General features: G+C 46.3%; 1 protein-coding gene across 5 annotated transcripts; it reads left to right on the forward strand.

Annotated features, from left to right (window-relative positions):
• Nucleotides 1-4,808: 4,808 nt before the first annotated feature.
• BLCAP (BLCAP apoptosis inducing factor) lies at nt 4,809-18,911 on the forward strand. 5 transcript variants are annotated; one of them, XM_054045888.1, is made up of 2 exons: nt 4,809-4,918; nt 17,903-18,911. In XM_054045888.1, the coding sequence occupies exon 2, from the start codon at nt 18,021-18,023 to the stop codon at nt 18,282-18,284; it is 264 nt and encodes an 87-aa protein (XP_053901863.1). In that variant the 5' UTR covers nt 4,809-4,918; nt 17,903-18,020; the 3' UTR covers nt 18,285-18,911. The 5 variants fall into 5 exon arrangements, 4 of the variants coding, with proteins under 4 accessions (XP_053901863.1, XP_053901866.1, XP_053901864.1 ...); XM_054045891.1 differs by lacking the exon at nt 4,809-4,918 and adding an exon at nt 5,286-5,309; XM_054045889.1 differs by lacking the exon at nt 4,809-4,918 and adding an exon at nt 5,465-5,511.
• The last annotated feature ends 7,004 nt before the right edge of the window (nt 18,912-25,915 follow it).

Raw genomic sequence — 25,915 nt, forward strand, 5'->3', positions numbered from 1 at the left:
GAGGCTGAGACAGTAAGATTTTGTTGTGTTTCCAGGACTATGTCCTTGGGTACCCCTTTTGTGGCATGCGCAGATGACAGTGGCCGGGGATGATGGAACAATTTTTGAGTGGGGTGTTGAGAGCTGTTAAACCAAACTAAACCCTGTATGGGATGGAAACCACTTCAAGCAGGGGGTGCTGCAGCACCCCCCGCACCCCTAGTTCCAGCACCTATGACAGTGACTAGCAGCTATCTACAATAAAAGTGACGAAGGTGGCTAAATGGGGCACAAGGAAATTATTAGAAGCAAAGATATTTGCAAAGACCAGTTTGTTGATTAAATCCAACCTGCAAAGACGCAGAATAATGCAAAAGATAGGTAAAGGGACATGACCATCCAGATTAGAATTGAAAAACTGAAAGATTTTAAAAATATAACACAACCACATCCTTAATTCTGTCCTTTATGGCAATCATGCAACCTTACCTGCCCCTAACAATATTGTCTTTATGTCCATTACAATTCCGGATCAGGGCCCCTATTAATGCAGTCCTACAGGACTCTCTGTGCATCAGTTTGACACAAGGATTGTCAACTCCTGGAGCCAGGGACTCTCTCTTTATGTAGCTGTGTACAGTACCCAGCACCCAAGGGTTCAGGAGTAATTGCAGCTGGTTGGCAGACATCATGCAGGGCACATGGAGCTGCCTCTTCTCTTTGTTTCAGCCACACGGTCCCCATTCAAATGGCTAACCACTAAGGCTGTGCAGCGAACGGAAATGCTGTTGTGTGAAGGATTTTGAAATTTTAAAATTTGTTTTCATTCTGATTCAAAATGTTCAGGTTTCATTCTGTAATTCCCTGAAAATTGCCCCAAAACCCCATTTCATTTTGGATTGATCAAACTGCTTCATTTTGATTTTGATTTGCTATTAGTATCTTCTTTGTCTTCCTGCACCCTCAGGTGCCTAGGCATCCACCAGTTTCGGCCATTTATTTCAGACTTGTGCTGGTCTGTTCAGGCTTCTGAGTGTCATGTTGATGAATTTGGTTTCTTTCTCTAGGGTTCTGTGTTATGGTTCTCTAGGTTGCCCTTATTTTCTAGGTGGTGTCCATATTATTGCTTCCCATGAAAGTCATGTTGGTGGCATCCCAAAGTGTGTCCTAAACAAGTCCATTGTTGTTTTACCCAGCTCCCACAAGAGCGAGACTACAAGGTGCTGGCATCCCTAGGGGGCAGAGTTAAGGTTGTGTTGTGTTTGTGTGTAAAGCAGCAGCTTAACGGAGCCCTTCCTGCGTTTGGTGAGCCTGTGGCTTGCTTTTTCCTGTCACGCTACCATCCCTTGTGGGGAGATCTTATCTGAACATTTCCTGGTTTGCTACTGTTTGAGCGTGGGGCTCTGAAATCCCACAGTTCAGAAGGGGATAGAGAGGAGGCGGCCCTGTTGTGCCGCTGCTACCATCTTTGTGCCATCTCAGTGAAGTTGTCAATGAATTCAGGCTGGTAGCGGGCAAGGGTTTCATACCCACTCACCTGCGTATCATCCATGCAAGCACAGGTGGGCAGATGTTACAGGTGAACACACACACATTCACTATCTGACACACTGCTTTGCAACATAGAAGCAGATCCATGGCACAAGTTTAGGGTATTGTTTGTAACCCATTAGTGAGCATGTGTTATAGGCCCTGGGTTACACTAGCATCAGGGGGCTGGTGAGCATGCCCCATACCCCAGGCTGCGCATGGGCACGAATAGTCTGTAGGGGGCCATGAGGATTCCTGAAGCCAGCTTGATCCCTATCTTTTTTGAGCACTGTTTCAAACACACGTTTCTCCTCACTGTCTCATTTTTTGGCAGCAGTGCTGGGAGTGATGGCGCCAGTTTAGGTTTGTGGAGTTCCCCAGCCTTGCATAGAACCAGCAGCGTATTACCTACTTTGCCATTAGTCCCACAAACAGAGCTAAGGAGGATTCAGGGTGGGGCCTGTGATGTTAGCGCTGACAACAGCATGACTCCTACTGGGATAAGAGACCCACATATGAGACAATAATAGAATATGTCATTGTGCATGGCACCACAGTAGCACAGCTGTAATTAAACTGACATTGATAACTACCTGCCGTACGGATTGGCAGAGGTCTCAGGTATGTAAATACAGACATCCTTGCTTTGTGCTGACATTGAACAGCAGGTGTACAGACATTGACGGGGAAGGCTGGATCAAGTGCCTCCAATGCTTCCTTTTGGAGCGGGGAACCACATTAGAACATTGGCAATCTACCAGTGAAACAGAGAGCTTCGTGCTCCACAAAGTCCTCTGTGTCCTTTCACCCCTGAGTCTCACTACGCGGGGTGCTTAGGCCCTATCTATACTACAGCTCTGACCTCATCAGCAGCACATGGTTATCTGACAGAGACATCAGCACTCTAACATGGAGGTTTGTTTGCAATGTCACTAAGACAGCATAGTTATGAGTTGGTATCAGGAAAGTCTAGATCATATTAGGATTATGACTTGTATTACAGAAGTCCCTAACAGCCCTGTTATGTTCACAGCATGTACACAAAGTATTAGGACCCCCCCCCCCAATACCCTTCCTGGAAGGTTGCAACATAACACTACTTTATTTCTAAGAATCCAGAACTCTTCCTCACAACAACAAAACACAGAGAGAAAACAGGCTGCTCCCTAAGGCGGAGAGGCACCACTCACCCCACCTTGATCCAGATCGTACCCTTTACAACAGAGCCTCCTTGCTTGCAAGCAGGGCCAGAAAACCCCTTAAAACTTAAAGTGAGAGCCTGTAATTGTAACACAGTTTTCATTACACTACAGGCCCCAATTGAGATCAGAGTCCAATGTGCTAGGCACTGTACATACACGTAGTGAGAGAGAGTCCCTGCCCCAGAATGCATACACTCTAAATATCCAAGACACACAAAAGGGTGGGGGAAAGGAAGTATTATTACCACTATTTATGGAGAACTGATAAACAGGAAGATCAAGTGATTGCCCAAAGTCAAACAGGAACTCTGTGTGGTGTTAGGGCTGACTTTAAGGGCTGAGCTTCCTAGACAGAGAGTCTGGGTAAGGCACTGTGAAGTTCTTGTTGTTATGCGACACCTATGCATACCAGAAAGTGCTACCATGCTGATTTGATACTATTTGACCCCCACTTTGCACAGGTGTCAATGAAGACACAAGGTGCAATGTAGGGGATAGGAACACAGGGCTGCACAGAGCCTGAAAGAGCAATTGAAAACACAGTGGCTGACCCTGAAAGAAACCTGAGGAGAGGTTTTTGGGTCAGGGATGCAGGCTGAAAAGAGTACCCTTGGTGCTGTGAACAAAAGAAGCTGTTTCCTTCTATTTGATTCCTTCTGCATTCAGAGACACAGGACTTTGTACGTTCTTTGTGAATAGACAAAACTGCAACCAAGAAAATACATCACTGTCACTGATTTCTCCTCTTAATTGGAAAAAAACTACAAGCTCCCCCCCCCCCCCCTTGTTGGCTAATTATTTAGGTCAAAAGGGGCAACACTGATTTTTCCCAGTGTGATCAGACATGAGTGACACATTGCAGTCATGTTACAATGGAGGCTGCTACACAGAAAGAGATATACTTGAACAAACAACATTTCCACTACAATACAAAGGCACAGGAAGCCTATAATTCTGGAGACATTAGCAATGTGTTCTCTATCTCTCCCTGCTATGCACATTATATGATGCTTCTCCACCAGAGCCAGATGACAAACCAGCCACATGGCTCCAGTTGCTACCTAGCTCTGGAGATGGGCCAAAGCCATTAAAACTGAAGTGTAAGGGTATTTTGATCTGGTGTTTTCATTTAATCTGCTATGAAGATGAAGGTATAAGATAGTTATAATGACTTCTAAGCCAGTTTAATGAATTGGGGGGCCTGATTCATGATTTTTTAATATTTGAAATTGGCAACACTGTCTCAGCTGGTGTAAATTGGTGTGCTTTCATTAAAGTCAATTAAGTTATGCCAATTTGCATCAACTGAGAATCTATCCCTCTATCTATTATGCAAGCTATGCAATGATAGTCAAAGCTCATGTTTCTGGCTATAAACTGTTTTGGATTTTTCCTCGCTATGTACTGCATTGCATGAGTGATATGATGAATTGTGTGTATGGTAGATGGTTGGGGAGGGCTTGTGTATGAGAGGTTTTCTAAAGCCTGGAGATCTCCAGGGGCAGGGGATGACGATCCAGTGGGGCTGATCCAGTATTAGCTACCAACACCGCCCACACAATTGCATGCTCCATCGCAGGGCTTGTTGTATGAGGGCAGCCTGCGGCCTCCAGCTTTCCAAAATCGGATCTTTAATATCCCTAAAGAAATGTGTTTATTATTTTTTTAAAAATGCACCATTGCAATGGTGCTTGAGGAGAGTTATGCTGTAGTAATACAGACACGCGCAGAGATCTATTCAATTAACATGGCCACTTGAATGCCCACAGCAGTCTCCCCACCCTCGGGGGAGGCCAGCCTCTGCAGCTCCACACCCGGGACCAGGCTCCAGCGATCTCTGCGGCGCCCCCCGGGCCATCGCACGCTGCATAGCCACGAGACTGGAATCTCCAGGAGGCGTTCCGCCGGGGCTGTCCGTGGCGGTGCCTGATCAAAATAGCCCCAGACCACCTACATGGGGCCAGGTTTCCCCGGGGAGCGCTGAGGAGGAGTAAGGGAGTGGGTTAACCACTAGGGGGGGCAAGGCTACCGGGGTGACACGGTGCGGGATAGAGACAGGCAGTGGGAAGGGCAGCCCCAGAGGAGCCCCGTCGCGACTCTCAGGCAGAGAGCAGCTAGCTGGGGACCTGTGGGAGTGACGGACGCAGGCGAGCGCAGCGGCAGCGGGCCGGGCCGGGCCGCGGAGAGCGCCATGGCGGAGTGCGCAGGTACCGGGTGTTTCTGGGGCCCCAGGGGGCCTCTCCTAGCGCGAGTGCGGCCCCAGGGCCGAGAGGAGGCAGCGTCCCCCCGCTCCTGGTCAGCCCCTGTCCGCCCGGGTGACCCTGTGCCTGGCCTCGCCGGGGCGCCCTCCGCGCGTTGGGGTCCGCGGGCCGGTCGGGCCGGGGTCCCGAGGCGCGGCTCCCCGCCCCGCCCCGCCCCGCCGGCAGCGTGGCTCGCTCTCCCGTGGCTCCAGGGCTGTGCCCGGACTCAGCGGCGTCTCCCTTGCCTTGGGCTCTCCCGTGAGATTGGCCGGGGCCGGGGCAGGTTCCTGTTTTCTGCAAAGATCCACGTGTGGGGCCACGTCAGAGGCTTTCCCCAGAACTAACCTGTGAAGTGCAGGTGCGGCCCACGGCTTGGCGACGGGTTGGTCGCGGTGGAGGACGCGACAACGTGCCCTGGCAGATTATCCTTAGGCAGATAAGTGCGGAGCGAGGGGCTTGGGGCGAGGCCTCTGTGGCCGTTTCTTTGCTGATCCATTTGTCTGATTTCTCTAGATAGAAATACTTCCCCGTCTTTGGATCATCGATCCTCTAGTTCAGAGGTGGGCAAACTACGGCCCGCGCGCCCCTCCTGCCCGACCCCTGAGCTCCTGCCCCGGGAGGCTCGCCCCTGCTGTTCCCCTTCCTCCACAGCCTCGTCTCGCCCCACCGCCAGCGCAATGCTCTGGGGCAGCGCAGCTGCAGAGCTGTGGCTTGATCCGGTGCTCGGTGCTGCGCGGTGGCGTGGCTGCCTGTCCTGCCGCTCTGGGCAGTGCGGTTGTAGCGCCCTCAGCCACCGGTGCTCCAGGCAGCGCGGTAAGGGGCAGGGAGCAGGAGGAGCTGGATAGAGGGCAGGGGAGTCCGGGGTGGTGGTTAGGGGTCGGGGCGGTCAGAGGGCGGGGAACAGGGGGGTTGAATGGGGGCAGGGTCTCAGGGGGGCCAGTCAGGATGAGGGGGGTTGGATGGGGGGCGGGGGGAAGTCAGGGGCAGGGGTTCTGGGGGCAGTTAGGGGACAGGGAGAATGGATGGGGCAGGGGTCCTGGGGTGGCAGTCAGGAAGGAGGGGGGGTTGGATGGGGTGGCAGGGGATTCGGGGGCTGGCAGGGGACAGGGGGTGGATGGGGCAGGAGTCTCAGGAGGTGAGAAGCGGAGGGAGGGATCAGATAGGGGGCGGGGGCCGGGCCATGCCTGGCTGTTTGGGGAGGCACAGCCTCCCCTAATTGGCCATCCATACAATTTTTGGAAACGGGATGCGGCCCTCAGGCCAAAAAGTTTGCTTGCTCCTCATCTAATTCTTTTCTGATCCCCTTCTTGTCCCTTGGGTCTGTAGATCTCCCTTTTTCCAGTTCTTGCCTTTCCATGATTTTTTTAACATTAAAAAAAAAAAAAAAACGTGCACACCTCTCCTCATAAAAACTAGTCTGGGCTAAATTTGACAGTCATAATCAGAAGTAGCTCTGTTTCCTGTTTATGTCGTACATCCATTTCCTTTGCTGGTGCTGGACCATGCTTGTAACTTGGCTGCAGTGTAGGGTGTAAGGCAGTGCTGGTATGGTCCTCTACACTAAACAAATATCTAGAAAAATGTTTTTTAATGATCACAGGCATATCATTCACTTCAGTGGATGTTGTGTTAATCCTGCTGCTTAGATGCAAGCAGAGATGGATGACATGACAAATGATGAACTGTGCAGCTGTTTTGGTGACTGCTTTGGTTTGTTTCAGAGTAACAGCCGTGTTAGTCTGTATCCGCAAAAAGAAGAACAGGAGTACTTGTGGCACCTTAGAGACTAACAAATTTATTAGAGCATAAGCTGCATCCGAAGAAGTGGGCTGTAGTCCACGAAAGCTTATGCTCTAATAAATTTGTTAGTCTCTAAGGTGCCACAAGTACTCCTGTTCTTCTTTTTGCTTTGGTTTGATCTTTCTTCTTAAGATTGTGATAGGGAGACAGTCCTGTCACCTGAAGACCAATGGTGGGTTAATTATTTGCAAGGTAGTTCAGTGGGCTCTCAAAATACTTTTTTGTTAGTAGTGCAATGATTATCTGTCATTTACCGTGGAAAAATTAAAATGCATTTGCTCTTCTTTCCATGCTTTCATTCTCTTCTACGTATCTCAGTTTTCTCTCTCTCCTTTCAGAGTCTGGCACTTCATGCTATCTGCCTATCTTAAGAACATCAGAATGGCCATAGTGGGTCAGACCAATGATCCATCTATCTCCGTGTTCTGTGTTTTGATGGTGGCCAGTGCCAGATGCTTCAGAGGGAATGAACAGAACAGGGCAATTTTCAAGTGATCCAGTCCCAGCTTCTGGCACTTGGGGGTTTAGGGACCCCTGCAGCATGGGGTTGTGTCCCTGACCACCTTGGCTAATCAAGGTTGATGGACCTATTCTCCATGAATTTCTCTAATTCTTTTTTGAACCCAGTTATGCTTTTGGGCTTCACAACACCCCATGGCATTGAGTTCCATATGTTGACGTTGTTGTGTGAAAAAGTACTTCATGTTTGTTTTAAACCTGTTGCCTATTTGTTTTGTCAGGTGACCCCTAGTTCTTATGTTATGTGAAGGGGTAAATAATACTTCCCTATTCACTTTCTTCACACCATTCATGATTTTATAGACTTCTATCATATCCCCCCCCCCCGTCATCTTTTTTCTAAGATGTACAGTCCCAGTCTTTTTAATCTCTCCTTTTATAAAAGCTGTTCCATACCCCTAATAATTTTTGTTGCCTTTCTCTGCACCTTTCCCACTTCTAATATATCTTTTTTTGAAATGGGGTGTCTAGAACTGCAGGCAGTATTCAAGATTGGGCGTACCATGAGTTAACATAGTAACGACATTATATTTTCTGTCTTCTTATCTGTCCCTTTGCTAATGGTTCCTAACATTCTGTTAGCTTGTTTGACTGCCACTGTGCATTGAGTGGGCATTTTCAGAGAACTATGCCTGATGGCTCTAAGATCTTTCTTGAGTGGTAACAGCTAATTTAGATCCCATTATTTTGTATGTATAGTTGGGATTATTTTATCCAATGTGCGTTTCTTTGTATTTATTAACATTGAATTTCATCAGCCATTTTGTCACAAAGGGATCTCAAAAAACTGGGTAACTCTTTGCAGTCAGGTTTGGACTTAACTGTCTTGAGAATTTTGTATCATTTGCATATATCGCCACCTCACTGTTCGTCCCCTGTTCCAGATCATTTATGAATATGTTGAACAACACAGGGCCCAGTACAGATCTTTGGGGGACCTTGCTATTTACCCATCTCCACTTGTGAAAACTGACAACTTAGTACTATCCTTTTTTTCAACCAGTTAGTGATCCATGAAAGAACCTTCCCTCTTATACCATGGCAGCTTAGGGCATGGCTACACTTGCAGATGTAGAGCGCTGTGAATTAAACCCGCCTTCGGAGAGTGCAGTAGGGAAAGTGCTGCAGTCTGTCCACACTGACAGCTGCTTGTGCACTGGCATGGCCACATTTGCGGCACTTGCAGCGGCATTGGGAGCGGTGCATTATGGGCAGCTATCCTAGCATTCAAGTGACTACCAATGTGATATATTCCATCATGTGCCAGCAATGCCTCCTCTGTCATGTACATTGGCCATACCGGACAATCTCTACGCAAAAGAATAAATGGACACAAATCTGACATCAAGAATCATAACATTCAAAAACCAGTAGGAGAACACTTCAGCCTCTCTGGTCACTCAGTAACAGACTTAAAGGTGGCAATTTTGCAACAGAAAAGCTTCAAAAACAGACTCCAACAAGAAACTGCTGAACTAGAATTAATTTTCAAACTAGATGCCATTAACTTGGGCTTGAATAGAGACTGGGAGTGGCTGGGTCATTACACAAATTGAGTCTATTTCCCCATGTTAAGTATCCTCACACCTTCTTGTCAACTGTCTGGAATGGTTTTAGAGTAGCAGCCGTGTTAGTCTGTATCCGCAAAAAGAACAGGAGTACTTGTGGCACCTTAGAGACTAACAAATAAAGTTTTTTTTCTCTTGCTGATAATAACTCATCTTAATTAGCCTCTTAGAGTTGGTATGGCAACTTTCACCTTTTCATGTTCTCTGTATGTATCTATATCTTCTTACTATACGTTCCATTCTATGCATCTGATGAAGTGGGCTGTAGCCCATGAAAGCTTATGCTCAAATAAATTTGTTAGTCTCTAAGGTGCCACAAATACTCCTGTTCTTTCAGTGTAGTAGGGCACTTCCATCGCCCGGAATAAGGCTGTAGTGTAGACACTTGACAGAATTTGCTCTAGACACCTGGTGCCTCTAAATTCCAGGGAGACGTTTGTGTTTCTAAAAAGCTGAATAGTTGACCATCTTCTTGCTGGTACATAAGTGATCTCTTGTTGTAAAGCCTTTTAGCTGCCAAACTGGGTGGCAGCTTGACTAGCATGCTGGGAGGGAACGATTCATAAATCACCTAAGTTTTACCTTCCCTCTGGACCAACACCTGCTTAACAGCAACCCTAATGAGGGCTGAATAAGATTACCACTGAGCACTTCCTTGGGTGTTTAGTGGGGATAATCAGAGCTGACTTTCACTAGTCAGGGGTAAGTAGAGCCCTAAGGTAATTGGGAGTGGCACACACTCTCTGCAGAAGAGGGGGGATATAAAATGGGTATCCATGGACTAATATATAGGGACTATAGCTTACAACCTTACAACTAAAGTTATGATGAATTAAGCCTTTTCTACTTGTAGATTATCCAGGAACCAATCACAAGCTCCTCAAATGTATTTATTCTCGTAGCTTTTTGAATACTTCATTGCAAATACTTAAAATTAGAGCAGTGCTGGTTATTTGTGACTGGTTAGATAATTCATAATGTTGTTTTTGTTCCCTGACTCCCTGAATGTGCAAGTACTTATGCATGTGAATCTTAAAATTGTTCCTGTTAGACCTTGGTGGTTTGAATAACTGAATCATAGGGTAGGTCTACACTTACCTCCGGGTGCGGCAGTAGGCAATCGATCTTCTGGGCTCAATTTATCGCGTCCTGTCTAGACGCGATAAATCGATCCTGGATTGATCCCGGAAGCGCTCGCCATCGACGCCGGTACTCCAGCTCGGCGAGAGGAGCACGCGGCATCAACGGGGGAGCCTGCCTGCCGCATCTGGACCCGCGGTAAGTTCGAACTAAGGAACTTCGAATTCAGCTACGTTATTAACGTAGCTGAATTTGCGTACCCTAGTTCGAAGTGGGGGGTTAGTGTGGACCAGGCCATAGAAATGCAGAGTTGGAAGGCACCTCAAGAAGTCAAGTCCATCTCCCTGCACTGAGGCAGGACCAAGTAAACCTAGACCAGGGATAGGCAACCGATGGCACGCGTGCCAAAGGCAGCACATGAGCTGATTTTCAGTGGTACTCACAGTGCCCGGGTCCTGGCCACCGGTCCGGGGGGCTCTGCATTTTAATTTAATTTTAAATGAAGCTTCTTAAACGTTTTAAAAACCTTATTTACTTTACATACAACAATAGTTTAGTTATATATTATAAACCTATTGAAAGAGACCTTCTAAAAACGTTAAAATGTATTACTGGCACGCGAAACCTTAAATTAGAGTGAATAAATGAAGACTCGGCACACCACTTCTGAAAGGTTGCCGACCCCTGACCTAGACCAACCCTGATAGGTGTTTGTATAATGTGTGCAGCCCTCCTCACTGTCTGCTATCTCTGACAGGAGCATGGAGCATGCACAATTCTGCGCTATTGTAAGTATTGCAAGCACAGGACACGTGATCCTCTGGTATTTGCAGAGCTGTAAGAATAATCAAATCAGCGGGGAACATGACAGTTTCTTGGAGGATAGGCTGCTGTGGGATATAGCGAGAACCAATTCAAAGTTGTTGGTGCCATTTACAGAGCAGCTGAAGATGGTGGAGTGCCACTTCTGGGTCTGAGAAGCAAGCACTGACTGGTGGGATCCCATCGTAATGCAGGCTTGGGATGAGGAGCTGTGGCTGCAGAACTTTCGGATGTGCAAGGCCACATTCCTGGATCTGTATGCCACACTCGCCCCAGCTCTCCAGCATAGGACACTGAAGTGAGAGCTGCACTGACAGAGAAGAAGCACTATGCAGATTTCACAGGCGAGACCAGTATTTCTCAAATTGGGGGTTCTGACCCAAAAGGGAGTTGTGGGGGGGGGGGTCCACAAGGTTATTTTAGGGGGATCTGCAACTCCTTTTTGGGTCAGGACCCCTGCAATTACAACGCCTTGAAATTTCAGATTCAAATAGCTGAAATCATGAAATTTACGGGTTTTTAAAATCCTATGACCATGACATTGACCAAAATGGACCGTGAATTTGGTAGGGCCTAGTTATAGCTGTCTAGTGTGCTGGATAATATGTGTGAAGCAAAGGGGGAAAAGTTGCGTCTGGGGCAAAGGGTAGAGGTGGAGTATCTGTCTGCAGTGCTTGAGCAGCCAGATAGAAGGAGCTTATAGGGCTCAGGGAGGCTTTGAAAGAGCATTTAAACAGCAACCCACAATAATGTGTTGTGGTGTACTGTGCTCTACCTGACCCTGCTGTTTTGGGGTCTGTTAAGAATTGTGTGACACTTGGTGTACATCTATGAATATACCACTGTCAGTGCACCTATGAATTTTGCAGTGCTTGCTGTATATTTGATATTATACTGTTTGCCACTGATCTTATGAGTTGTTACACTATACAGTAACAAGTGGGTGATTTCAAAACTGGTTGGCACTCTGCAGCATATGTTTGTGAACTAATAAAGATGAATTATTTTCCAAGAATTTTATTCAGTAATAGAATCAGTACAAAGAAAAGTCTGTGCAATTTAAAAGCAAATACATTAAAAACTTAAGTTCTGTTCCATTGATTTATTAACAAGGGGAAGAACATTCATGTCCATTTTACATCCATGTACAGCAACTGTGGCATTCACAGATCAGTGTTTGTGAAGCTGTGGTTGTCCTTTAATGATGGAGTGTTAGGGGTAGGGATGCGGCCCCTGAAAACACATGGTATGTAGGGGTGGGTGTGAGTGCGCATGCTGTAATGAAGTTCTCCGTGGTCTGCAAAGGGGGTGAGCCCAGGATTGTTGAATCTGTAAGGTCCATAAGAGTCTGCAGCATCTGTTTGCTGCCAGTGAAGCCCCGTTATGTTCTAGTCCCTCTGGGGCACCTGGCATTGGCCACTGTCGGTAGACAGGATACTGGGCTAGATGGACCTTGGTCTGACCCAGTAGGGTCGTTCTTATGTTTATGTTCTTATGATCACCATCCTTTTATAACAACCCTTAATGTATTTGAAGATTATCAGGTGCTCTCTCAGCTTTCTTTTCTCAAGACTAAACATGCCCAGTTTTTTTAACCTTTTCTTATAGGTCAGGTTTTCTGGACCTTTCATCATTTTTGTTGCTCTCCTCTGGACTCACCCAATTTGTCCACTTTCCTAAAGTGTGGTGCCCATAATTGGACACAGTACTCAGCTGAGGCCTCACCAGTGCTGAGACAAGAGAAACAATTACTTCCTGTTTTTTCCACGCATCACTCCTGTTAGTGGACCCCAGAATATTAGCTTTTTTCTCAGCTGCATCACGTTCATATTCAGTTTGTGATCTACTATAACCCCCAGATTCTTTTCAGCAGTACACTTAGCCTGTTGTTCCTATTTTGTAGTTGTGCATTTGATGTTTTTTCTTCTTAAGTGTAGGACTGTGCACTTGTCATTATTGAATTTAATCTTGTTGATTTCAGACCAATTTTCCAATTTATAAAGGCCATTCTTCAAAATGCTTGCAACTCCTCCCATCTTGGTGTCATCTGCAAATTTGATAAGTGTACTCTCCACTCAATCATCCATGTCATTAATGAAAGTACTGAGTGATACTGGACCTGGGACATACCCCGTGGGTCCCCACTAGATACATCCCTCAAATTTGACAGAGAACCATTGATAGTACTCTTTGAGTACTTATAGTTATTTCATCTAGACCACATTTCCCCTGTTTGCTTATGAGACTGTCATGTGTGACTGTCAAAACCCTTACAAAAATCAAGATATATCACATCTACTTCTTCTCCCAATCCACCAGGCCAGTAACCTTGTCAAAGAAGGCAATTAGATTAATTTGGGAATAATTTGTCCTTTACAAATCCATGCTGGCTATTCCCATAACCCTATAATCCTCTTGGTGCTTAAGTGTTGTTCATGGGAGCAAGTGGAAAGGATGTGAGCATGACTGGTGTGGATTCACTAATGAGCATAAGTGACTGTCTGTGGAAAACCATTTGTATTTGCTTAGCTCTGATGTGGTGGGTCGCTCAGACCCTGAGGCTAGGTCTACACTACCCGCCTGAATCGGAGGGTAGAAATCGACCTCTCGGGGATCGATTTATCCCGTCCCGTCGGGACGCGACAATCGATCCCCAAATCGGCGCTCTTACTCCACCAGCGGAGGTGGGAGTAAGCGCCGCCGACAGAAAGCCGCAGAAGTCGATTTTGCCGCCGTCCTCACAGCGGGGTAAGTCGACTGCGATACGTCGAATTCAGCTACGCTATTCACGTAGCTGAATTTGCGTATCTTAAATCGACTCCCCCCTGTAGTGTAGATGTACCCTGAGGGTATTGCAGGAACTCTAGAGTAGGAGACTCCAGTGTGTTGCCTGGAGATCATAGAAAGGAACAGTGAATTATTGAGTGCAGTGAGAATGTCAGGCAGCTTTTTGTACGCTCTCTGACTCAAGGGTCTAAAGTTAAACTTAGCGGTGCTAACAGCTGTGATGGATTCAGAGGAGTCACTGTTCCTGGAATGACTAACAAAAGTGGCTGACAAACCAGATGAGAGTGAGTATAAGGACTGCAATCTGTAAAGATGACAGTGCACCATCTTAGCCAAGGAATCAATGAAAGATGAGTTCAGAGGTGAATGAGATCAGTAGGTTTGGAAGAAGCAGAATGCCATTGTGAGACAGGGAAGCACAGACAATGAAATGCTGCTGTATGGCAGTTGTTAACTTGCTGTTATTACCTGGTAATCTACTCCTCTTGGTCAAGAGCAGATAACTGTAGTTTCCTTGAGGGAAAAAGAGAAAATCAGGTGGGGATTTGGCGTGCTTGCTGTGTCCCTGCCTCAGACTTGCTCAGGAGTCTAGGCAGAATTGAATACTTTTAAAATACTCTTGTAACTTGCATAAAAAATTGTGTGTCAAAGACCACAAACCAAATAAATATTTCACCATTTAGTAAAAGAAAGGTGATATGGCTAAGATGACTGGAATCCCCATGGGACACTCTCATAGCCGTGTTGGACTTGGGTGGGTGGCGAAAAAGAGGTGGAAAAGAGTACTTGTTACTATTAACAGCTGATCCACCAGCCAGGGAAGGTAGAATCCATGCTCCAGACAAATGCATAGTTCTAGTTCCTTTACTCAGGGCTCTTATGTTTTGAATCTTGGTGTCTCAATAAAGCAACCTAATATAGTCTCAGTACCCTTCAGGGTCATATGTTAGCATTTGTCTCTAGGACTTCACAGCCCTACCCTGCTGAGGTTTCTCTCCAGCCAGCTCCTGCTCCCTGTAGGTGTCGTCTTGTCATGCTTTCAACCTGAGGGGTACAGAGACCTCCCCCTTCCTCTGCCTGCTCCTCTGCCTAAGAGAGAGAAACTTTGTGATTGCCTTTAGGCACATCACTAGGAGCAAATATGTGACCTACAACTACATCTCTCAGCCTTAAAGGGCTCAACGGCTGTACCATGTGCTTCAGTACACTGCAGTCCATTGGTGGAAATAGTGATTTTTGTGTATACTTTATATAATGGTTAAGCTTGTAAAGTGCTTTGGGGGGAACATGGGGACAAAAGTTGCTATATAAATAACAATAAGATTCATGTTGTGCATATGATATGGAGCAGTTTAGAAGGATTCAAGGAGAGCTGCAGAGCACTGACTTGCCACAATTGTTTTCCTGCCTGCTGTCATACCATATGTTTGAATAGATAGGAACAAAAAGCGAGTGTCCGAGTAGGGAGAAGAGCAGTGACATAGCTGCTCAACTCCCATGAGAGCTGTGCTGCTAGCTCACGTCTGTGAACACTTACCCTGGGGAGGAACTAACTAGTACTTAGCTTCTATAATGATGTTCATCTGAGGATCTCAACATGCTTTACAAAGGTTAATAGCCCTTCTGCACCTCTGTGATATAGGGAAGTATGATCTTATTAACTAACTATAGCCCAAGGGGACACAGACTGAAGCAGGAATAAAAACTTGGGAGTCCGATTCCAGTTTCTTGGCTCTAACCACTAGAAAATACTGACCTGTAAAACAAACAACTTAGTAATTGTGAGGCCTGAAAATAAGCTCATTAGTTTTACCGATAAAATAACCCCACCTCCCCACTCTCTGCTGGACGGTACTTTCTCTCCTCTCCACCACAGCTTCCCAGGACCAGTGCACCCCATGCTTTCTCCAGGAATACTCTAAAACGCTGGTGATGTGCTGTCTGCCGGGATGGAGATGCTGGGCAGCCTCCTCTTTCATCACTATTAAAATACATACCCTTGCTGGTGGCGTGGGGAGAATGTTGCCTATGAGGCCGGAATGTGTTCCCAGCTCTTGCTGGAGGAGCAGGTACTCAAATATGCCTGGGAACTTCTTAATCTTTATTATGACTTCACTCTCTTTTGGCAGGAAACCATTTTCTTTGTGGCCGTGTTTTGGCTTTTTCATGCAGCCCCTTCTTCCCTCCTCATCCCTGCTCCCCTAGCCAGGAAATCCCATCTTTCTCTTCTAGTTTTAGCCAAGGGAATATGTTGTTTATCTTCTCAGCTTCTTTGTCCCACGGGCCCCCCTGCAACTACAGTTTCTATTCCTGCCTGGCTCAGCTCAGCCCTTCTGCCCTCTGACACAGAGAGAACCATGCAGCTTAGTGTTTGAAGGAAGAAGGGTCTTTAGGACAAGCCGTTATAAACCAAGAATGTGTTTGCTCTGCATGGTCACTAGAACCCCTGGCACTTCTCTAAGAGGAGGGGCTTGCCCTGTTGTCCTTGGGCACAAGTTTCACTTGCCCTTTTGTGCCTTGGCTGCCTGCCATCCCCTTCAGCTGTGCTGTATAAATGTAGTTATGAAGCACTGTGGGATGAAAGGTGCTGTATAAATGTAAACTGTTCTCATTAGCCCTTGTTGAAAGATCTGCTGCCTGTGCCTTGGTTTTTCCTTTTACCACCACCACAGTTTGTGTATTGTTTCAGCAAGGTACTGACAAGGAGTCAGAACCAGGACTAATACCCTAATCCTACCATTGACTTGCTGTGTGATCTTGGGTAAGTTTCAAAATCCTCTTTCTCCATCCATTTCCCCTCTCTGTAAACTGAAAAGAGATCCTCCTTTCTAAAGTACTTTGAGATCCTCGGATGACAAATGCTAGCTAGAGCTAAGTATTCTAGCTTGAGCTGCTTAGATTGCTCACTGTGGCTGCTGCTGATCTGTTAAAGGGAGCAGTGCAACTTAGTATACTGGTTGGCCACTCTCTCCATTCAGATGCCTTCTCAAAACATGCTGCTTTCACATGGTTTTATGATGATAATCCAAGGAAGGAAATCCCATGTTTATGTATAAACACTGTCATTTTGAGATTGTCCCATATCTGATCCATCAGTGTATTTTGTCTGATCTGAATGTGTCTGTCTGGCTTAGATTGTAAATCCTTCAGGCAGAGACGGTCTCTCATTGTAGTGTGCATGCTGTCATCATTCAGAGTTTAGCTACACATGGCTTGAATTTCATATTGCATGATTGGGATCTTCGCTGTCAGAATGCTGCATTAGAAGATGCATACTATGTTTGGGGCTAGGGGACTTTTTAATGGGCCCATGTGTGTGCAGAGGAGATGGTACATGGATGGGCTCAAGATATGAGTTTTTCAGCAATGGGTCTAAATGCAATAAAGGCATCTTTCTCTGACCTCCGCCCCAGCTTTTCCTCTTCTAAGATTTTAAGAAGTTGCTGAGGGAAACTGAGTTTCACTGTTGCTTTTTACCTCCTCCCCAAGGGCTTTCTTTGCAGTACCTGCATCTGTGTGAAATTGACTCTGGGTTTGCAGCTGCTGAGGAAAGGAATGACAAGCAGGACTGCAGAGCAAACTCAGTAAAATTCTCCTACTTTAGGTGCAGGCAGAAAAGCAAGAAGCAACCTGGCAAAGGAGAGATTCCCATGATCCCATCCTCAGTTCAGATGTGAAGATCTCATCAATCATCACCGTCCCTCTCGCATGCTGTCAGCCTTATGCTGAACCACTTTTCCAGCTGTGCCTATTAGACAGATGTGATTTCCCTTTTGGAAGCAAAATTAGGTTCTGTTCCTTGTCTTCCATTACTTCCCACGCAACCACTGTGCGGTGATCTTTGTAAAGTGCACTTGCTGTCACCACCTTCCAAATTTCTTTGGACAGTTTGAGCTGAGTATGCACATTAGTAGGAAAACCAGCCGTTCTAGTCTTTCCCCATGGAATCCTTTGCTTTCCCTCTAGCCTCCCACACTGCGCGAAGGGACTGGGTTTTTTACTACTTTGTTAGAATGTGAGCCAGTGACACAGATAACAGCTGGTCTTTGGGAAAGAGAAGCATTGACCAGGAAGTTAGACCAAATCCATCTCCTTGTCGATGCCGGCTTGCCCCCCTATTGTACATTTTTTAAATGTTTTATCTAGTGTTATGTACTAGTTGGTGGTATTTTCACCATTTCCCCTGGGAGACTACAGTGCAGCCTCCAATCTCAGTGTGAGGAACTCCTAATACTAAACCATGTTAAAACAATGCCGTGATTGTCAGTGTACAGTAGATTGGGAGCAAATAAGTGACTCGGTGTATGAGGAGAATTGGTGTTGGCCTCTCTAGCACATTACCCTAATCCTGACTCTTTTTCTTTTTCTTTTAAAGCTTTATCTTCACGTTACAGAACAGTGTTGGGAATCCTGCTCACCTGAGGAGCTGCAGGAAAAAGTTCTAGGAGTGCTTCTGATTGCTGCTGTCCCTGGGTCCCTGCCTGCCAGTCACTATGTACTGCCTTCAGTGGTTACTGCCTGTCCTCCTCATTCCTAAGCCCCTCAACCCGGCTTTGTGGTTCAGTCACTCAATGTTCATGGGCTTCTATCTGCTGAGTTTCCTCCTGGAGCGGAAGCCATGCACAATCTGTGCCTTGGTCTTCCTGGCAGCCTTGTTCCTCATCTGCTACAGCTGCTGGGGGAACTGCTTCTTGTATCACTGCAGTGGCTCCCAACTGCCTGAGTCTGCTCATGATCCCAGCATAGTCGGTACCTAGAAGTTCCTCCAGCTTGCTGACAGCTCTGGGTTTGCTTTTAAAGAGGGGTGTTGGGTGAGGTTGGGAGCGGGGGGAGGGAGGGCTTGCTAGGCATGTGACTGGAGTACAAGCAGCCTGTTTTCTATAATGTGTGTGGACTACAGCGGCAAATTCCTGACCAGCCCTCCCACTTTGCCTATGAAATTTGATGTCAGTTGTTTACTGTGTGAATTCTGGCACTGCTACCTGCTTTTAGAAGCAGAAGAGTTATATGTTTTCCCTTCCCTTATTTCTGGGAATGGACACTGGCCCTCCCCTCTGAGAAGTGGTGGAAGAAGGATCTGTCCAGCTGTTGTGTTGTGGTCATCTGTGTGTCTCTCTCAATTGTCTGTATAAGGCCACAGCTGTCTCTGTGGGAGCCTTGGGCCCACCGATTCTGCTGAAGCAGTTAGAAGATTCTCCATGTTGCTGTTTGCGGGGAAATAGTCTTCATTGCACTGCTGTTCAAGGGGACGTGCAACAGTTAACAGATGCACTCAGCTGAAAGCTGCTGGAGCCAGAGACTGCTGAGTTATCTCCTCCTGCCAAATTGAAAGACGTGCACTGCCCAAGTGCTTTCTGAACTGCTTGCATTCTCCCAGATCATAACTGAAAAAACGTTGAGTTGCCACGATGCTGCTTTTAAAGCGCTTCTCACAGGCATCAAAGCCTGCCTCCCTCTCTGCTGGATTTCCAGTTTACAGAGGTCTTGACTCTTTGGATACAAAGCATGCTCTGCTGTGGTGTGTGGGGTTGTTTTAATTTCACTGTTAGTTTAAAACTGTCAGCATTCCTAGCTGGAATGATGAGGTGAGAGCAGGGAGGGAGGATTCAGAGTTTTTAGTAAGCATGATGTGGGGTGGTTCAAAATAACAAATGGTTGTATCCATTTAACTGACAGTGTTTGCAGGCCAGGACTGTCTTTTGTCCCAAGCAACCCAGCCGCTGGTAATGTGCAATGGAGGGAGGGGGCAATAAATGGTTAGTGAGCAGTCCTGGGATCTCTATTCGCTCCTGGCAGGCTGGTTTGGGGGAGCCTAGGGGAGGTTTCCCTAGTGGCACTTGCTGTACAGCTTTCTTTCCTGCTCATCTGCTCCAGTGCATAGCAGCATCTTCCAGAGGGAACGGTGTTCCTTGCTGTGACAAATGTTTGCTTGTGAAAAACTTAACCGGTTCTTGAAATACACTGGGTCTATAAACTTTCAAGGTTATGTTGCTGTCTGCCATCCATTTGTCTCCACACAAGCGTCTCCTACTGGAGCGCTGCAGAGATGGTTGCTGCTCTCTCAAGGGAGGTTAAAACTAAAACCAGCTGTGAAACTTCCAGAGCATTGTATTGTTTGTTCACTGCACAGCTGTTCAATAAAGCTTTATAAACTTTGGTCTATGGACTTGTGCCAGTTGTGATGTATTCACTACCCCTGGACTAAGGCATTTGGATGAGTAATGTTTTCTGACCTTTTCTGCCCCACTCCACATTCTGTTCCCAGAACAAGCTGCAGTAAAACTTCCAAAAAAATGGTTCAGGCGTCTACACCAAGGTTTGTCCTATGACACACAGCTCCCCGAACACTGATGCTTTCCATTGATTATTTAATGTTGATTCGGGTTGTAAGGTTTAAACTGTCTTCAACGTGGCTTTGGGACCTCATCCAAGTTGCAGCCCTGAACTGTGTGTGTTTGCTTTGACCTGCCCTTAGAGCTTGAAATCTAATACTCGGGATATGGGCACACTAGCAAAAGTGAGACCTGTAATTGCTGACATGCAGCACCACTGGTGGAAGTTATAGTGAAGAGAGGGCTCTGGTGCCTTCACTTGAAGGGTTTGATGACAAGTGGAGGCAATGCCTGAAACCCCGCCCTGTACTTCCTGCATCATGGCTTCCATAGCTGTTACCAGCACTGGAGCTGTGCTGGGGTGAATTGATAAGTGCCAATTTTGCCAATGTAGACTCCAGGTCAGACCAGCACTGTGGAGGCAACACAGCAAGAGTGGTCAAAAAGTGTGGTGAGTGAGTGTGTTGGCTCTATCCCTTTAAAATATGATCCATTTCCCCCACCAGGCTTGTCCAATGGTACAGTGTGGGGCTTTGAGTTATAGAGGGCTGGAGTCAGAGGGCTAGTCTACACTACGGTGCTACATTGGTGCCGCTGCAGCGCATCTGGTGAAGACGCGCTCTCCCCTTGGCATAATTACTCCACCTCAATGAGAGGCAGAAGCTATATTGGCGGGACAACATAGCTGTGATGCTCTCCTGCCGACATAGACTTAAAGTGGTGTCTCCACCGCACTATGTAACATGTCACCCGGGGGGCAAGGGTGGCTTTTTTAAACCTGGAGCCAGGTAAGTTACATCTACTTAAGCGGTAGTGTAGACAAGCCCATAGCAAAAGCTGAAATGAAACTGACATTTCAAAGCTTCAGTCTCTCTTCAGTGCAAAAATGTAAAGGGGATGACATGAGTGAAATATACCTGGCCTCAGACATTCTGAAATTAATTACTTGCAAAGCACTGAGACCCCTTCCTTTTCATCAGTTTAAAGAGTCCACAGAAATACTTGCCCAATTTATTTAAAAGAAAATTGTCATAAAAGCAAGTGCGAGAACACTGCAGAGGTGAGCACTTGTCTGAGTAAGGAGAGTTGTCTTCCAATTACTTAGAGTCCACAAGCATGGAAGGGAGATCTTAAAGTTGGTCAAACAGCAGAGAGGAATGGACTTTGAGAGAGGAGCCATGATGACTCAGGATGAGGTAGAGAGCATCTCTGCTATTCAACATTGTTTCAGTTCAGGTCAGTAGACTTATGAGCCGAGAGAAGTTCTGTGAGCTGTACCACATGAGCTGTTGGTTCTTACCTAGGTTGCACAAAGAGAGGTGTCCATATCACACACCCTTCACATTTGTTGTTGGCAGCAGTCTCCGCATCAAATGGGACAGGGAGACTGAAATACTTTTGCTTCAGCTGGAAGGGATCACCCTTTAGGAAAATCAAAGCATGTTGGCAAAGCACCAAGAAGGATTTTGCAAAATGGCTCACCTGTACCTGTCCTGTTACCAGAGGACTGCAGTTCTTGGAACCACCAGTCTGACACCTTTATAGTAATAATAACTTCACATGCATGAAGCTAAGCTGCAAGGCTGCTTGATTACCAGTTCAAAGTATCCTGCTGACTAACACAAGGTGCCAGGGGCCCTTCTCATTGGTGAGGTAAAAGAACCGTGCTACCATCACCTGTTCCATATGGAGATACTCCAAGGGGGCGTAGTGCATCTGTCATCTGATTGCAGGACACTCGCATTCTCCTTCAATAATCTTCTGCTAGCTAGCTCATGTCTAACTGGCCAAATGAAGACATATCACTGTTGTCACAGGAGTTGTGTTCTGCTCAAACCAGTTTCCTCTGCCTCCTTACCCCGTGGTAGTTGAAGTCCAACTCAGCAATGATTCAAGGTCCACCACTTTTATAAAATGTAGAAATTAAAGGATAGGCAGCATTATCTCTGGATTTGGGAATCAGACAGTAATTATACCCTGTCTGTGTACTATGGTAGATGTTAGTAAACCTTGATGGGAAACAGGCTTAGTACTAGTGAAACGCCTGCCCTTAGGCAGTTATGGTGTGACGCGAATGAAAACCAATGCTTTTGCTCTGGAAATAATTATAGCTGTGATTGCATTAGCTCATGTAACTCCTCTTTAAAAAATAAATAAAAATGCTTGGATGGTCTTTGCTCACTCTGGCCAGCTTCACTCTGATTGGGACTTACTTAAATATTTGTAAAGTTAGAGCCTCCTCTTGCACTAGACCATGCAACATCTTCGGGGGACAAGATTTGGCCATTGTTTTGCCATAACTCACTGCACAGCTGGTTCACAATAGTTCTTTCTGCTATTGTATTCAAAATCATATGGTGAGAGCTGCGAATTTCTTCATTCTAAGACTAGATTGGACTTGGATCAAAGATTTAAAAATGAGGTTCTGACCACAGCACTAAAGATGTGCGGGCAGGAGTTGGGGTGCTGCTAAATTTATACTTTACTGTGAGTCCCAGCCCAAAGCTGTTTAGTTATATATTCCTCCCTCGGGTACATACAGGATCCTCATTACAATAGTATCTCAGTCCTCGACACTCGGTAGTGTACTTAGCCTCATCCCAGCCCTGACAGGGTGTAGGGAAGTATTACCCTTTTTTACAGATGGGACACCAAAGCACTAGGGCCCAGATCCTCAAAAGATAATTAAATACCTAAATATGTGAGGATTTGGGCCTAAGTCATGGTCACCTAGGAAGTCTGTAGCACAGCAGAGAATTAAACCTGTGTCTTGAGTCCCATGCCCTAACCCCCAGTCAGACCCTCTTTCCTCACTGCAGAACACCACTGAAGTGCAGCTGTTCAGGGTGGAGGGTCTACCAACCAGCCCACACCACTGTATAGAACAGTGGGGCTTGAGATATGGAGGATACCAGCTCAAACCCCTAAACCATAGGGTCTTTCCTTTCCATACACAGCTGACCAGATCTGTGTAAGGGCTCATCTGAATCCAGTAGCCCTGCTTTAATTTAAGATGCCTATATGAAGCCATTTTATTCAGATGGACAAGCTATTTTCCACATCCCCATCTACTTCCTTAGCTGACAGTGAATGCCATATGCCAGGGAGAGCTGATATTATAGGCAAGGTAAGAGTCTCTGTGTATCATATACTTGTATATATTGTCCATGTACACACACGCATGCACACTCTCCTCTCTCCCCAGTGCCTCCCCTCCCACCCCCCCAAAAAACCCACTAGGCTAGCCCTGGAGACATGGATTGTGAGTTTATGGTTGTAGTACTGTACCATTCTAACATTGCAGTACACAACTGTGCCACTTTGTGGCACCAGAAATTTTCTTGAATATTTGTATTTTGGAATATTACCCTTGTAGCCTTTGATTTTAATTTAAAGTGAATTTAGTAATGTATTACAACACTGTGGGTTTGGCTGTGGTTGTTATAGTTTCAAGCTCAGAATGAAAGTCACCTTAGCTATTTGCTTCAGATTGAGTCCCTAGGATCACAAAGACCAAGGATAGCGACCACACATACATTTCACAAGTACAAGGTCTAGTCCGTTTTTACAGGTTTATTTAAAGTTTCAGTCAAAGTTATGATTACCCAAGCATAGAGAAATTCTATGAAGACCTATGCACAAGTTACAAATCTGGTCATACTTACATCCTTAACTATGTTCTAAGGTCTGATGGCTGACTTGCCAATTGATCATCAGGAGAGGGATGGGTCCTGCTGAAGATTTCCCATAGGGAACTCAATTTTCCCAGTCTGGGTACCCTCTTTTTATAATGTGATTCTGAGTATACCTCATTAGCATTTATGCATACAGTGCACTCTGCGGGTAGGGCATGTGTAGAAAAATGTGACTACAGGTATCTTGTAAGCGAAAAATTACTCGTTAATTTTCATAATACCACCCCGAACTTGCAGTAAGACCTTGTGCAAGTCACCTAACTTCTCGGTGCCCCAATTTGCCACTATCTGTAAAACAGGAATAATTTACCTTACAGGAGCCTTGGCAGGCTTAATTCACCCCTTGGACACCGCCTGGAATTCCATGGATAGAAGGAGCTATAGCAGAGCAAGTGGTTTAGGACTTGCAATGTAAGACTATTGGTGTGTGCTCCAGCAGTCTGCTAAGCATACAGTGAATAGGGAATCTTAAACCATTCCTTTACCCCCAAAGACACTGGTGTGAACTTCATAGAGAAGCTGTGAGGTTTCCCTACGCTCTTCTTCCCAATCTCCACCTGCCACGTCACTTTCAATTTGATTGGGGGATTACATTGCCAAGATAATCTGCCCTTTGGCTCTGCCTGCAGTTGCGACTGGGGGTGCGGGAAATAGAAAATGGCAGGCAGCCACGCTGACTTGGGGCCAAAGTCCCAGAAGAGGAAAGAAACAGGAAGACTCTGGAAGGGGCAGTCCGTCAGAGCATTGCTAGATCACTTGCGCTCACTTTTCTGTTTTCATTATGTTCTTCCAATGCAGAAAGCTAGTTTGAAAGTGTAGCACAGTAGTGCTGCTTTGCTCATCCTGTTCCTGTGGTGAGAGCCTGCTGAACGGACAGATCAAAACACTAACTGCTCCACTCTCCTAGTAGTAACTTCTTGGAGTTGTCAGCTCTTGGCTGGCTAAACACCCCACCAAACAGCACTGTTGAACTGCACAGTGTCTGGTGCTTTATTAATGCATCAGCTCCCTAAGTAGAAAGGTTGATTCTGATCAGGAATAATTCAAATTGAAAAACAAACAAAACCTCCCACCCCAGAAAGGGAAATCCAAACTGCTTTCACATGACAAGCCTCTTGGGTGTTGCTAACAGTTGAGTTAAAATGGGGCTTAATGGCAGGTTGGCCAATGAGGTAAGTGTTCTGGAATGGAGGTTGCAGCTGGAGAGAGATGACTTCATGAGTGAAGCAATTGCTTTACACTGTGCCCTGGTGTGACGTCAGACCTCCATTTGATTCAATGGAGTGACAAAGATGTAACAGAGCAAAACTTGGGCCATGGATGGTATTTTTCTTTCCCTTCCAACCAGTTAAATTCTCTCTATATTGCCCCCTGTACTTGTATCTTGCTGTGACTTTTGTGGTCTGGGGGGTCAGGTTCAAGGTGAGAGGAGCTTGCATGGCTCCTGGCTGGGTTGATGCTTCAGCCTCCATCTCCTCCACTCCAACGACCATGAACTTCACCAATGAGTTTTACAGGACAAACTGATTAATTCTTGTCTACTAGATCTTCTCCTCGAAACCGGTCCCTTTTAAGTAGGAATGTTGCAGAGCCCCACTTACTGCATCTGCTAAGAGCATTCTCATGTTCAGCTCCTCAGGGAGAACCACTCACCCTGGCAGTCTCGTTCCAGTCTGCTGAGCAGTTTTGGAGAAGCTCAGACAACATCTGCCCCCAAATGGGGGGAGGGGTTAAGTATTTTAAAGATAAATGGACTTGTGCTGAAAGGGGAAAAAAGATCCCGGACTCTCAAATCCCAGGGTGTTATGCCAGAGTGCCGGTGCCACTGGGGGGGGCGGTTGTGGAAACACAAATTTCCCATTCTTGTGCTTTGCCCAGCAAAACTGGCATCTCTACCACCAGAGAGACTCTTCTTGTTAGCAAGTTATCACTAGGGCCCGATCAAATTCACGGTCCATTATGGTCAATTTCACGGTCATTGATTTTAAAACTCAAATGTCATGAGTTCAGATATTTAAATCTGAAATTTCACAGTGTTGTAACTGTAGGGGTCCTGACGCAAAAGGGGGTTGCAAGGATGTTATAGGGGCAGTGTGGCATTGCCACCCTTACTTCGGCGCTGCTGCTGGTGGCGACGCTGCTTTCCGAGCTGGGTGCCCACCTAGAAGCCACCGCTCTCCAGGCACCCAGCTCGGAAAGCAGCACCGAAGTAAGGGTGGCAATACTGCGAACGCCCTACAATAACCGTGCGACCCTCCTCGCAACCCCCTTTTGGGTGGGGACCCCCATTTTGAGAAACGTTGGTCTCCCCCGTGAAATGTGTGTAGTATAAGGTAAAAGTACACAAAAGATCAGATTTCG

This window comes from Malaclemys terrapin, chromosome 12, assembly GCF_027887155.1.
Source record: "Malaclemys terrapin pileata isolate rMalTer1 chromosome 12, rMalTer1.hap1, whole genome shotgun sequence".
NCBI classification, from domain to species: Eukaryota; Metazoa; Chordata; order Testudines; family Emydidae; genus Malaclemys; species Malaclemys terrapin.

Excerpts from the sequence above, each read along its gene's own strand:
- BLCAP (XM_054045888.1), top strand. The coding sequence starts at position 18,021 with ATGTACTGCCTTCAGTGGTTACTGCCTGTCCTCCTCATTCCTAAGCCC.